Genomic DNA, 14,209 nt, shown 5'->3' with positions numbered 1-14,209 from the left:
TTTTTCTTAATTTTTTAGGATATTTAAGTTATTTTTTATATGCGCCCTATATTTAAATTTTTCTTATTTTCACATATGGTAAAGCAGTCATATAGAGATACAAAATGATACAAAAACAAAAAGTTTTGACCGTTTAGTAAGAGAGTGATAACACTTCCTATGGATTTTTGGTTCATATCTGTACTTAGAGTTGAAGCTTGTAAAACCTAACATAATTGTAGATTGTTTGGAAATTCATATTTCTTTGATATATTTTGAAACTTTAGTTCCTTATTTTAAATGTAGGTAACATTTGAAAAATTCTTCTAGTCTCTGATTGTGTAAAAAGTATAACTAAATTCGTAGTTCTGTGAAAATTTTGAGAGGCAGAAAAGAAGATATTTTCATAAGCCACCATTCCGCCAAAAATATAGTCCCTGCTAGTTTTCGAACACAATTTACCATTTCTATTCTATTTTAAAGTTGTGATGAGGAAAGAAAAATATGGTCTTTTAAATCTCTTTCACCTAAATGTATAAGATATATAAGCAAATATACATTGAATATTTCATCTCCTCGGAAACCAGAGAAGAATCCTACCTTAAATCTTTTTCTCACGAACCACTTTGCCAATTTCAACCAAACTTGCCAGAAAGTATCCTTGGGTAAAGGGGGTGCAAATTTGTTCAAATAAAGAGCCACATTCTCTTCCAAGAGGAGATGATTTTGAATCATTGAAAAGTTAATGGCATTTTTTTTTTATTCGTCATTTATTCAATAACGTACAACATAACATTGAGGTAAAACTTCAGCAGAAGCCCTCACCTGGGGTGCCAGGAGCTCTCTGGGTTGGTAACAATTTTTTCCCAATATTTAATCACAGAATTATATCCAATAAAAAAGGAAGGGGAAAATACATATTATATATCACTGTTCACTTTTCTTTTCCATACATATACATAAATATATCGTTAAAACCATTTTTGCTTATTTCTTATATTATCAAAGAAGAAGTTTAACGCAAATAGAAGCATGATCCTTGTTGCAGTTGGAATTGTGTAAAAAAAAAAAAAAAAAGACAAGATGTGTTTGTGAAACACTGATGCCCCCGTATGGCAATGAAGCGAAGATTAAACTTTATTATATGCAAATTTAATATATTGGTATCTAAAGTGGGGTATTCTCACTGGAAATACAATTATGAAATATGAAAGTAGGCCAGATTTAAGTTTTTTCATATCTCTAAGGTCAAAGCAATTAGCATCCAATGAAAGGTCTTGCCACAAAGAATACATATGTGAAGTATGGAAGCCCTGGCCCTAACCATTCTAAAGTTATGGCCAAGGTTACCGATTTTCAAAAGTAGGTCTAACTCAAAGGTCAAGGTCAAAGGGTCATAATTCTTGATACCAAATGAAAGGTCTTGTCACAAGGATTACATATGTGATGCATGATATCACTAGTTCTTCGCGTTCAAAAGTTATGGCCAAAGTTAAAAATTCTTCATAAGTACGGAAATCTCCAAGGTCAAGGTTATTGGTATTTAATGAAAGGTCTCGCCAATAAAAAAACATATGTGAAGTATAGAAGCCCTAGCCCTAACCCTTCAAAAGTTATTGTCAAGGTTTCTAATTTTGAAAAGTAGTTCGAACTCCAAGGTCAATGTCAAAGGGTCAAATTTGGTGGTACCCAAAGAAAGATCTTGTCAAAAGGGTGAAATATGTAAAGTATGAAAGCACTAGCCCGAACCCTTCAAAAGTTATGGTCAAGATTTGTTTTTTTAAAGTAGGTCAATCTCAAAGGTCAAGGTCAAAGGGTCAAAGTTCTTGGTATCCAATGAAGGGTCTTTTCACAAGAATTATATATGTGAAGCATGAAAACCCTATCCCTTACCGTACAAAAGTCATGGCCAAGGTTAAAGTTTTTTTCACATGAAAAAAAACTCCAAGGTCAAGGTCAACAGGTCATGGTTGTCGGTATCAAATGAAAGGTCTTTCTACAAAAAAATATATATGTGAAATATTAATGTCCTGGTTTCTACTGTTCAAAAGATATGGCCAATGTAAAAGTTTGGAATTTTTGTGTAAAAGTGGGTCAAACTCCAAGGTCAAGGTCAAAAGTTCAAATTTAGTGGTACCCCAAAAAGATCTTGTCACAAGGAATACACAAGTGAAATGTGAAAGTCATAGCTCCACTAAATCAAAAGTTATGGGCAAGGTTAAAGTTTTTGCTGGCAAACAGAGAGACAGAGAGACAGACAGACAGACAGACAGACAGCTAGACAGACGGACGGACATGACAAAAACTGTATACCTCCGAAACTTTGTTTACGGGGGCATAAATTCTTTACATATTGATCTTTTTTTTAAAAAAAAACTCTAAAATAGAACAAGACCCGTATTGGAGGGTGACATGGCCCTCAATACTTTGGGAGTTTGACTACTTTTGAAAATTTAACGTTGGCCATAACTTTTGAACAGTAAGGGCTGGGGATTCCATACTTTACATATGTACTTTATGTGGCAAGACATTTTACTGGATACCGATTACCTTGGCTTTTTGACCTTGATCTTGGAGATTTTTGTACTTGTGAAAAAAACTTTAACCCTGGCCATAACTTTTGAATGCTACGGGTTAGTGATCTCATACTTCACTTATGTAATCCTTGTGAAAAGACCCTTCATTGAATACCGAGAACTTTGACCCTTTTACATTGACCTTAGAGTTTGACCTTCTTTTAAAAAGCAAACCCTGGCAATTACTTTTAAAGGGTTAGGGCTAGTGCTTTCATACTGTACATATTTAATTTTTGTGACAAGACCTTTCGTTTGATAACAAGACCTTTGACTTGACCTTGGAGTTTCTCCTTCTTTTAAAAACGTTTAACCTTGGCCATAACTTCTAAACGGTTAGGGCTAGGGCTTCCTTACTTTACATATTTATTTTTTGTGGCAAGACCTGTCATTGGATACCAATGACCTTGACCTTGAAGATTTCCTTACTTATAAAAAAAAAACTTTAACTTTGGCCTACTTTCATATTCCACAATTTATTTCCGGTGAGAAATACCCTACTTTTGATACCAATAAATTAAATTTGCATTTAAGAAAAGTTTAATCTTCGCTATGTTGCCGTCTTGTTTTAGAATAAAATTAGAGGATAAAAACGAATCAGAATGAATGAATTTTTCAAATACATGAATAATTTTTCTCACATACATAGTTTGTATGTTGCATTACATATTCATTCGATAATCTTTAACTTCAACATTCATTTTAAAAAATCCTTTTCTCAAAGCCCATTGGGCTAAGGAAGCACCCTTAGGTAGTGTAGATTAAAGTTTGTTCAAATTATTACCCATGGGTAGGGTGGGGCCGCGATGGACGGTCAAATTTTTATATGAGAATTGATATGGAAAATCTTTAAAAATCACCTTATCAAAACAGCAAAGCCATATCTGTAGCATTTATGTGAAACCATTCTCAAGTGGTGTCGATTCAATTTTATTTAAATCATGAACCCCGCGTACTAGGGTTGGACCACAATGATCGATCAAAATTTTAAACGGGAATATATAGGAAAATTCTTCAATAATCAAGAACAGCAAAGCCATGATTGATCATCTTTATATGAAAGCATCCTTAGATGGTGTAGATTCACGTTTTTTCTTTCAATTCATGACATCCGGAGGTAGGGTGGGGCCACACTGGACGGTTAAAGTTTTACATAAGAGTGTATATGAAAAGACTTTAAGAATCTTCTCAATAAGCGCAAAGCCATGAAAAGTCATATTTTAAACCATTTTCATGTGGTTTAGATTCAGGTTTATTCAAATAATTATCCCCTGGGATAGGTCGGGGCCACAATGGTCGATCAAAGTCTTACATATGAATATATAGGAAAAAATCTTCTTCTCAAGAAGAACAGCAAGGTCATGATTAGTCATATTTATATGAAAGAATCTAGAGGGGTTGTATATTCAAGTTTGTTTAAATCATGCCCCTGAGATTTGGGTGGGGCCACAGTGGACGAGCAAAGTTTACTTAGGAATGTATAGGGGAAATTTAAAAGAACAGCAAGCCATGAAAAGTCATATTTATTTTGAAACATCCTCATATGGTGTAGATTCAAGTTTCTTCAAATTATGACCCCTGGGGGAAGGGTAGCGCCACAATGACCAGTCAACGTTTTACGTAGGAAAAATCTTCTTTTCAAGAAGAGAAAAGCTATGATTGGTCTTTTTTTTTATATGGAAGCATTCCCATGTAGTCTTGATTCAAGTTTATTCAATTCATGACCCGTGGGTTTAGAAAAAGACTACAACGAAAGTTCAAACTTGTAGGGAAAAAGTCATTTTGAGAAAAAAATATGTATGCATACTTAATAGTGTGCATTCAATTTTGTTCAAATTTTTCCCCCTCTCCCTTTTAGGGGATGGTCGCGACAACTTATGCATTTCAGCTTTTTTAAAAACTATGCTGTTTTTTTTTCTTACCAGTGCTCTGGTGAGCGATATGGCCCCTGTGCCTATTGTTCAGGGTTGTTATTTGACACTCAGTATTATTTATATTTTACCTTTAAGTTACTCATTCTTGCCGTTTATTTTCAATAATATAATAATGATTAATTATCAAACATCATTCTTAGTTAAAAAAAAATATTTTTTCTCCTTTTCAGACTATTCTAAGACTATTCTAAATGAATGTTTTATTATTAAGTGAAGCTGATTTTCTTTTCAGAGATTTAACCACAAAACCCATCAATTACTACAGAAGTCTTGTGCACTTAAAATTTATATTAAGATATCTTTTTAGCTGCTTTTAGGTAATCTGAATTAAAACAAATACGTACATAGAAACATATTAACTTAGCAAAGCATGTGCTTTTCTTCTTTTTTGACTTCTACTTGAAGCAAAAATCCGATATCATGTGGGAAAAATCCGTTTTACTTTTTTCGGAAATAATAAATCAAAATAGTTATGTAAAATAATCATGTGAAATTGATCGTGAGACGAAATCCCAAGTCGTAATCTAGATTCAGATATAAATATAGACAAACATTTCATTTATAGTTTTGTAGCTAAAATATTCGTTAAAGAATCGAAATAAAAGAAATGAAATGTTAATACAGACATCTGTAGTATTTTCTAAGAATGAAAGAGGTCCACTATTTCACGGAGGAGTAGTACAGTATGTTATTACGAGCAAGATACTTTTTGTAATAAGTGTGCCATTGTTTAAAAATCATTCTGGAATAAGCGTATGAGTTATGAATTCACTAACAAATATGGTACTAAAGCTTGTGGTACTTTGAATTTCTATGCATTTTGATTAATTCCTTTATTTTTTTATTTATCATGAAAATGATTACACAAGTATTTTTTATAGTAATTGTTACGGTGTAAAATACGACATTTTTGGACTTTATGTAAATTGGTATACTGTATAAATTATTATAAAAAAATTTCATATATTTCGACAAATGTGATACAATACATAAATGCCGCACAGCCGTAATCCCATCCTAGGCACAGTCAGATATGAACACTTCATCCCTATCTGGACTTGTGTTTATATTTATTGACACTATATCTTTTATCTTTAATTCTATCATATATATGCCGCTAAAATTACACAATTTGCTCAGTAATTGGTTGATATTTGATTTTTTAAATACTTTTTCTTAATCCTTTTATTTTACTCTGTATTTATTCAGTATGTAAGTTTGTTGTGAAAAGTTATATTCAGTTTGAATACACCTCAAACTCATGTAAAAGTATATTCCTTGTTGATTCCTTATAATTTTCAATATGGAGAAAACGAACAACAATCAAGATAACAAGTCCAAAAAACAATACAAAATATGAGCAGAGCAAACACGGATCTCCAAAACATCAGATGGGATCAGGTGCCACGGAGGAGTGAACATCCCCTGCCTATCGATCACACCTACCAAAAAGTTTGAAAAAATGGAAACTTGTGTTGGTGTGTTTGAGGTTTTCAACGATATGGGTTCAACAATTTCATGGTTGGTTCAGAATTAGAAGTACATCTAGACGAATAAATTCATCCCGTAATACAATAATATGAATTGATGTAATATTAATAATTCATTTTACGTAAATTATGGGCATTTTATCCATAATTTGACAAACCTGAGATAAATTAACTCTAGCATTATTTTATCGTTGAAAGTATTTAATAGTTGGGACAAATAAGTTCCTTATTTACGTGATAACTTTTCTCTTGTTTAATTCTTTCAATACTTTACGACATCTATACACGTTTTTTTTTCATATCTAGCATTTAACATGAATTCTTTCTTTAATATTTATGTTTTTGTTTTAAAAATCAAAATGATCTATTAATCTTAATTGGTTCAAAACTTGGCTAATTTGGTCACAGAGTAAGTGAACTTCTAGTGACATCTTACAGTGTAAGCATTTCAGTGAACGAGGATTGTTATTTTATTACTTGTGACATACTGTATATTTTATTTAATATCTTAATAGTAATAAAATTGACAGTTTTATTACATAAAAAACATTTTAATCTACAGTGTGCACTAGCCTAGGGAAATAGTTTAAAAATGTTTATGCACTGGCTATCCTGGCCAGCAGTTTCACCCGAAATGTAATGCACTTTTGCAGTTTTTTTTCCGTTGCAAAATCTATTACAACTAGCTTTATATCTTATAAAGCAGCAATGTATGAAGCACTGTGTATATCTTTATTTCTTGTCGTCATGAAACATCATGTACATTTCTATATATATATATATCTTAAAATTTAAAACTACGTTAAGCCTGTCTCGTTATAAGACTTGATCGATCTCGGGGCATTTCATCAAAACTAAATTAGAAAATGTAAATATAATATGCAGTTGTCTAGTATGAAACAGATACACTGTATGATAGCCTCTGTGTTGTCTTTTCAAGATAGAGCAGTTCGACATGTAAAATCACATATTTTCATGGGGCCAAATTTTCGCGGTTTGAGGAAAAACTTTTGAGTTTATAATTAGTGGGGATTTGATTTCATGAATGAAGGATTGCTACGCAGTAATGTATATGATATTTTACTTTTCGTGGTGAACATGAATTTGTCGGTCTCTTTTTACCTCGAAAACAACAAAAATTAAACCCCTAAGAAATTTAATGATTTCACAGAACATTTTCGATCTATGTGAATGTCCAATTGATGTTAACAGTAAGCGTTTATTATCTTGTAAAATTTTTCTGAATCAATTCTGCTCTAAGGGGAGATAAAAACTGGTCAGCTAACAAAGAAGCAAAATAAATGACCATCATAATTCCGAGAGTTTGTTCAAAAATCTTTCCCAGAGGACTAATTAAGCACCCTTTAACCTGATAATTTGCTGGCAAAACTAAGTTTAATGAACAATAGAGTTGACTCAAAATTATCTTCTGACACATGTGATCACTTCAAATGTCTGTACAGGGCAACATCCAAAATTAAGGCAAAAACTAGCCTGTATTTTGCAGATGTGGAATTTATGTTTGAATCTTCTTTAGCTAAATCAAATAATCTATTCAAAATTTACAAGAGTACAGAGTAGAGGTTAATAAAAATGCGATAAATGTAAAATTTTTCATTGACGTCGATCAAAAAGAGAATCAAAAGAAACATCACATCTATATGATCTATTGTATGATTATATCTATGACTACAACAACGTCTTAATTAAAACGTATTGTTAAAAAGTTCAATTTCATTTATATTCGCACACCTTGAGTTGGAGAGGTAAGAAACATCATTTATGTTGTCGTAGCAATTAAACGTAAAGATTATGCCTAGTTTCCTAATCCAGTACTCCCTTTATCTATGAATTGGAGAAGTTAACAAGGACTATAAGTTGGTTGATATTTTTCAAAACTTCTAACCTTCATTAAAAGAAATGAGGGATTCAGCGAATTGATCTGCAAATAAAGGAACCTTAGCTCCCCACCTGAGACCTTATTATAAATCTGTTATCAATATTAAACCCGGGTTCTAACATTCTCCTGTTGAGAAGACCTTTTATTTTGTTTTTCCATATATATATGTATTGTACATTCAACTTCCATAGAAAAAAAATTAAGTCAAATTTGCACTTGTAAAGGAATTTTGTTCAGTAAGGTTGCTGTAAAACGAAGAATTTATTATCAGAGCATCAAAGGTCTTGCACTTTTTTGGTAGAATATTTGGAAATGAAACGCCTTTTTCGGGGACTGAAAAAGAATTGACAAAAATATTTTGTATTGAAACCTTGCAATCTCTAATTTTAGTAACGAGACTTGTATTTAAAACAAAACTTTTTTTATCTGTTGACGGTATATAAAATAAATTGTGGATGTGCTGAAGGAAAACTGAGGTGCAGAGCCTGTGCCCCTGATAGACTCTGCATATTCACACATTCATTAACTGTACCTTATGGCCGCCAGTATAAAATCGGTTACCCCTTCTGTGTTAAGAATACAGTGTATATACGAAACGTATACCAAACTTTCCAGGTGGAAAGAACAACTACCGAAAGAGACACTGTTCTGTAGTTTTAAAAAAAAAATGAAGATACAGAACCTTGACTAATCTCCCAAAGAAACCATACACATTTTTTGAAATCTGTGAGGGGGACATAACACGCGGATCCCTGGGAACTCCAGCGTTGGAATCAGGTGCAAAGGAGGAGTAAGTAAAAATTAGATATATAAAGACATAGATTATTAAAACTTAGAGCTACATTAATATTTCTATCGACAACGTTGTCTGACGCATTCATATCATAATTTTATTGTTAATATATTGTTTATTTATATCAGGTTATAAAACATCATAGATCATTTGCTCAGAAAAAACATCACTTGAGATCCATATCAGTAGATTTTTCAAGAACGAAATAATCATCAGTTTTGTCTTCAGAAAGACAAGAAGTCTTTGGACTGTTATCTAACTCTTCAGAATTTGTGCTGTCCTCAGTTTTCAACTCTTTTTCTCGTTCTTCTGGGTTTAATTCTGTATATTTCAAGTGTTTGTCTGTCTGTGAACCATCTTTTCCAGTCTGAGGAATCAAGTAATCATACTCATCTTTATCAGGTTCTTGTGGAATATCTGGAAGTTTGGAGAGCTTCCGCCCAGGTGAAGGGATAGATTTCGTGAAAGAATTTGACTTTATTTGATTATCAAACTGAATTGCAGTCTACAAAAGAATTCAAAAATTATCATTTAAGTTTTAATGGGTAGACTTGTACACTCGATAGATTATAATTTATGTTTGAGAGACTTCACCATTTTGCTTTCCACTTCATGGTACAACCCCTCATTGTAGTCGTGGATTGTGTGTGGGATAGTGATTCGAGTCGTATTTTCCTGTTGACTGTAAGAGGAATTAGTATAGCCCTTGTTGCCCTCTGATTTATTTTTCGCATTTCTGTTGTAAAAAAAAATTAAAAGACAAATGCATTGGTGTTTGCGGCAGTAAAACGGTCATTAACGAGGTTGGACGTTTTTAGTAGTGAAGTCAAAACTCAGTGCCTTGTAGCGTTTTCATAATTATCAAAATTTAAAATAAGACATACATATCAACATCATGTCAGATGAATAAAATTGTATTAGAATGAGAATATCATCGATTGTAAAGCTCAGTTGGGGCCGAAAAATCCGTAATAACGGTCGCAAAAACCAATTAAAAGATAGTAATTCCTTAATTTATAAACAATGAACACATTATCGTGAAATAATAGATTGTATGTCTCTTACCTTAATCGACCTATCTTTTTCAGAACAAAATATAAAATTCCGCAGCCTGTGGCAGCCGCAAGAAGATGTGTGATCACCAGAATGCCTTAAAATTGAGGAAATATTAATGTAAAAATGGAAATTTGATACAAGATTTATTGAAAATGCTTGCTACAAACACATTTTGTCACAAAATAAATAAATTAAATAATATCTAAAAAAAAAAAAAAACAGACAAAGAAAATTGAAGAAACTTTTTTCAATATTTTTTTTTTAATTTTAGACAATGTCTGTGTAAAATATATTTTAAAAACATACCTACTCCAGGATATTTAGGAGAGTCGTCAGATGTGTAGATGTTTTGTGCACAATTATTATTGCGATTAAACCTTTTCCTACATCTTTTTAATATTTTTTTTGTATATTCCTTCCAGCCTGAAGAAAACGATACTTTAATTTCATTAACATTATATTATTTTAGCTTTTAGATTCAAGGGTTCTCCGTCAGGTTAAATTTAATTACAGTACAAGAAACTGCTAAATAAAAGTTGAAAACTAAGTTTACCCTTTTCTAATCGCTCATAATTATCTAAGATCATTGAGAGATGTTCAAGATATTTAACTTCGATTTCGAATATGAACATGCCTACATTGCAGAAAACCTTTATCTTCGATTTCATTAGTATCAGTCTCCATTTTTTCGTCTGACGTATTTTCAAGCACCGATGCTGTAAATAAAACTTTTAAAGAAAACCATTTCTTCATTCACAATTTAAAAACACCTTCATTGGAGCTTTATACTGTACAAAACAATATTCCTACATAATTTTCAAACATGGGTGTTAGGATTCACATCCTCATGGGATTTAAAATGGGATATAGATGTTAACAAAATATAAAAACAGGAAATACAAAGTCTTAGCGAATACTAAGTAATAAACTTAAATTTCTTCTTATTTCAAAATTTCATACGTTTTGATACCTTTTTGCGACTGTATTTAAAGAACAAAGAAAGACATTACTTTGTTTCAGTCAAGTTTAATGATTGTTTATTTGAAAGTTTACATATTCCTATTTATTTTATTTTCACAAGTCTGTGAAAAATCAAGTAAACCAGTTTGTTAAATATACCATCAATCATAAAAGTACTTTCTGTGGAACAATAAGGGCAGTTGTTTTTTTTTGTCTTGAACAAATCTCCCTGTATTCTTTTTAACTTTTTACGAAGAAATCACACAAAATGTGCCGATCAATTTCTTTCAAGAAGCATGCTCTACGTGTGAACAAGTTCCATAAAAAGGTACATGTATATTATTGACAAGCAATTCAAGTTGGTAAAACAAGAAATCAGCAGTTTCGTTAAATTCACCATTCGTAAGTTCTATGGTCAATACAATGACTAATAAGTAATAATCTTGTCAGCAAATACAATCTACCACCAAGTCAAATCCAATTCAAACTAATTGCTAGACAATTATTTAAACACTCAATTCAAGATCACGACACAGAGCACACAGCGGGTGTGGCCAGTCAGCAGGGGATGCTCACTCTTCCATGGCACCTGATCCCTTTACTGATGTGTTTGAGGTCTGTGTTTGCTCTTCTCCCGATTGTAATGTTTAATTGATTTTTGAGCTTGAATGTTCTATGAACATCAAGCTTCGGGCCAAAAAATTTAGATGGTTTACTCAATTTCGGTTTTACTTAAAGAATTAATCATGGAAAATGGGTCTGAGATGAATTTGTTCTCATGTAAGTTCTAAATCCTTCAGATTATGATTTTTTATGTACCTGATTCCTTGCCATCGTCAGTTTCCTGAATAGAGTTGTCAGTAGATGGAGGTTGTTTCCTCCTTGTTGACGGATTATATACCCCTTCTGAAATTTTAACCATAAAAGGACATAAGAATATTTTCCTATTCTATTGATCATACGATGTAATAAATACTAATATCAATTACGGTACCGAGATGACTTATGTATATACCAGAAATTGATGCCGTCGTTTTATGTTCTTGTTCATTATCCGTTTCTGACGTACCATTTATCCCTATTTGTGCTACAACAAAATCAAAAAAATGCCATAAAAGTAATTTAAAATAAAGTTAATGCATCAAAATTTAGAATTTAGTGAAAAGGTATATTTAAAGTTACGATTGTTTCTCCATTTTCCTATTTTTCGTGACATCAAGAAGCACTTGATCGATTAAATGCTAAAATTTTAAACACGCCCGATATTATCTCCATTACTTCTTACAAAATCCAGAGTAATTAATGATGCGATGCTTTAAAGCTGTAAAAGCAAGTCACTTGTACTAATTTCTTGGGGAGTGGCTCTTACATAAATAAAACATACAATTAGATAAATAACAGTTATACAATCTTTTACGTGCATAAACTTACATCGCGATTACATGATTATTTATGCTTACATTGATTAATACAAACAATGAAAGTTTTTGTTATACAGTTTATGTGTGGGGGGTTTTCTGACAGAGTTGCTACATCTAATTCAATACGAACAATAAAAGAAAACATTTAATGTTAAATCTTTAATGAATATATTGATTGTGCTATAAGAAAAAAATGTTTTGGCAAATAATTTGTACCAATTTTAATCATTGTTATATTCTAACATTTCTAATAAACCCCTTTGGCACGCGGGCAATCGGTGTCTTGCTATAAAGTGAACTTGTATTGTTGAAAATGCATAATACCTAATGACCCTGATTCAATGCATGTCACTTTGATATCTCTCTTCTTGTCTAAGGCATCATTAAAACCTAAGAAGACCATGAATTTTTTCCCTCCTGCAATGAATGCAATATTCCAAGAATAGCAGGGCGCATCTTCTTTTTGGCAGTTTTCCTGGAGGTAACTTCTATATAGGTCCAATGTTTTGAAATCTAAATTTCGCAAATAGTTTAAGATAAGGCAAATTTCTTATTTATTCACAAAAGCGCATCCTAATGAACTATATAAAAATCATTTGAATTGTCTCATATTTAGCTATCATCAATTGCTTTAAATTACCTTTATTTTGAAAATGTACATTTAGATTTGGATCATACCAGAGACATAAATAATAAATGTTATGTATGTCTCTGATCATGTACTGCATCAAATTTTCTTAAACATTTTTGTATATTAAATAGATGTACACCTGTAAATGTGGAGGGCAATGAACTACAAGTGTTGTTCTCTATCTTTACCGCAAGTATTTCTAAGATGTTTTCTAATTTCCTCAAGCTGCAAGAAAATCATTCAGAGTATTCTGTTTTAAAGTTTGATTATACCTCGGTATATTTAAATATATATATTTAACTATTTCATGAATCTATTGTTTATAATAAATTCAATTTCAAGCAATGTTACTACATTTAGGATTTTATTTTTTTTTCAAATCAAAGTAAACATACTTACTATTTCTGACCTATATTCTTCTCCTCGGCGTCAGTGGAGACCTCTATTGATTCCAAATGTGTCACTAAATCTATAATTTTTAAGTTTTTTAAAAAACATAATGAAAAAATTCAAATTACATACCTTTTAAATTATATACTTTTCTATTCTTACATACTTAAAAGTAATCCAAACAAGAACTTGTGTTTAATACAGTTCATGGTATCCCTCTACATGGGAAAAAAAGGTGTCCACAATTAATATTTCTCCTGAGTGCGCATGTCACCTTCCTTGTTTTCAAGTAAATTTATAAAAGTATAAACGTGTTTGTTTCGATATTAACAGGAAGATAAAAGGAAATTGTACCTACTTACTCACATCGAGATACAGATTTCCTGTCATTTTTCACTCATTATAATGACAGGATTTTCACACTTCCATACTGCATTGTGAGTTTTCAGGGAAAACATCTGTACAGTCAAATTCTGATAAATTACATCATCAAAATCCATGTGTTTGTTCAAAAAAAATTCACGTGCGCTATAAAATCATAAGGAAGTATTGACTGAGTTTAGATTAAAAGATAAGTTACACGCAGTTAAAGATAAGTATCCCAAAAAATTAAAAAGGATTCGGGATCAGAATGCAACAAACAAAACATCTTAATCCGTCTCTTAAGGGAAATCAGCATGTATCGTATTAGGATTACTTTGATCTTTGATGACTATGAAAAACGTAATAGTTATCTTGACCCTTGTGTACAAAGGACAAAATATCGAAAAGAAACATGGGAACAACTTTTATTTTACCGTCTCCAGAAAAACACGCTAAAATGTAGTGTCGCCGAAGGCGGTTACAGTATACATGTATATGGGATCGCGTGATCTGTCGCAAAAAACATTAAAATACGAGATTTTTGGCTCTTTTAAACCTTAAAATCAAATCTTACGATTAAAAATTATTTTGAAACGTTATTTTCAATGAATATATATTTATTATTCTTTATCTGTATGTGCATGAAAACGAACAACATTAAGTGCTTAACTTTAAAAGTACTGTATAGGAATTAAACGTGTTCTTGGCAGTATTAATGT

At 31.7% G+C, this 14,209-nt stretch overlaps 1 protein-coding gene and 1 long non-coding RNA gene across 4 annotated transcripts; both read right to left on the bottom strand.

The window, feature by feature from the left end:
- Window positions 1-8,764: 8,764 nt before the first annotated feature.
- LOC134235678 (uncharacterized) lies at window positions 8,765-12,644 on the bottom strand. 3 transcript variants are annotated; one of them, XM_062717823.1, is made up of 8 exons: window positions 12,431-12,644; window positions 11,701-11,772; window positions 11,505-11,591; window positions 10,364-10,441; window positions 10,032-10,148; window positions 9,735-9,819; window positions 9,264-9,405; window positions 8,765-9,174 (listed from the first exon to the last, which is right to left on the bottom strand). In XM_062717823.1, exons 1-8 carry the CDS (start codon window positions 12,507-12,509, stop codon window positions 8,836-8,838), a joined length of 999 nt encoding a protein of 332 aa, XP_062573807.1. In that variant the 5' UTR covers window positions 12,510-12,644; the 3' UTR covers window positions 8,765-8,835. The 3 variants fall into 3 exon arrangements, with proteins under 3 accessions (XP_062573807.1, XP_062573815.1, XP_062573821.1); XM_062717831.1 differs by lacking the exon at window positions 11,701-11,772 and having other exon boundaries at window positions 12,431-12,643; XM_062717837.1 differs by lacking the exons at window positions 11,505-11,591; window positions 11,701-11,772 and having other exon boundaries at window positions 12,431-12,643.
- Window positions 12,645-12,882: 238 nt separating this feature from the next.
- On the bottom strand, window positions 12,883-13,613 carry LOC134235578 (uncharacterized). The gene is made up of 3 exons (XR_009985440.1): window positions 13,294-13,613; window positions 13,137-13,206; window positions 12,883-12,962 (listed from the first exon to the last, which is right to left on the bottom strand). It is a non-coding gene; the product is annotated as an uncharacterized LOC134235578 (long non-coding RNA).
- Window positions 13,614-14,209: the final 596 nt, after the last annotated feature.

The sequence above is a fragment of the Saccostrea cucullata genome, unplaced genomic scaffold (assembly GCF_032062105.1).
Source record: "Saccostrea cucullata isolate Sc308-1 unplaced genomic scaffold, CSIRO_AGI_Scuc_v1 ctg3485, whole genome shotgun sequence".
In the NCBI taxonomy this organism is placed as follows: Eukaryota; Metazoa; Mollusca; class Bivalvia; order Ostreida; family Ostreidae; genus Saccostrea; species Saccostrea cuccullata.
Note: the sequence above shows the minus strand (reverse complement) of the source record. Positions and strands in the feature narration are given on the sequence as shown.

What these genes read in the sequence shown, in the direction of transcription:
- LOC134235678 (XM_062717823.1), bottom strand. Translation starts at nt 12,509, where the DNA reads ATGGTCTTCTTAGGTTTTAATGATGCCTTAGACAAGAAGAGAGATATC. An exon ending in TGACGATGGCAAGGAATCAG is followed by an intron (nt 10,442 to 11,504) that starts GTACATAAAAAA and finishes TTTTATTTACAG; the next exon opens with CATCGGTGCTTGAAAATACG. An exon ending in ATGAAGTGGAAAGCAAAATG is followed by an intron (nt 9,175 to 9,263) that starts GTGAAGTCTCTC and finishes ATTCTTTTGTAG; the next exon opens with ACTGCAATTCAGTTTGATAA.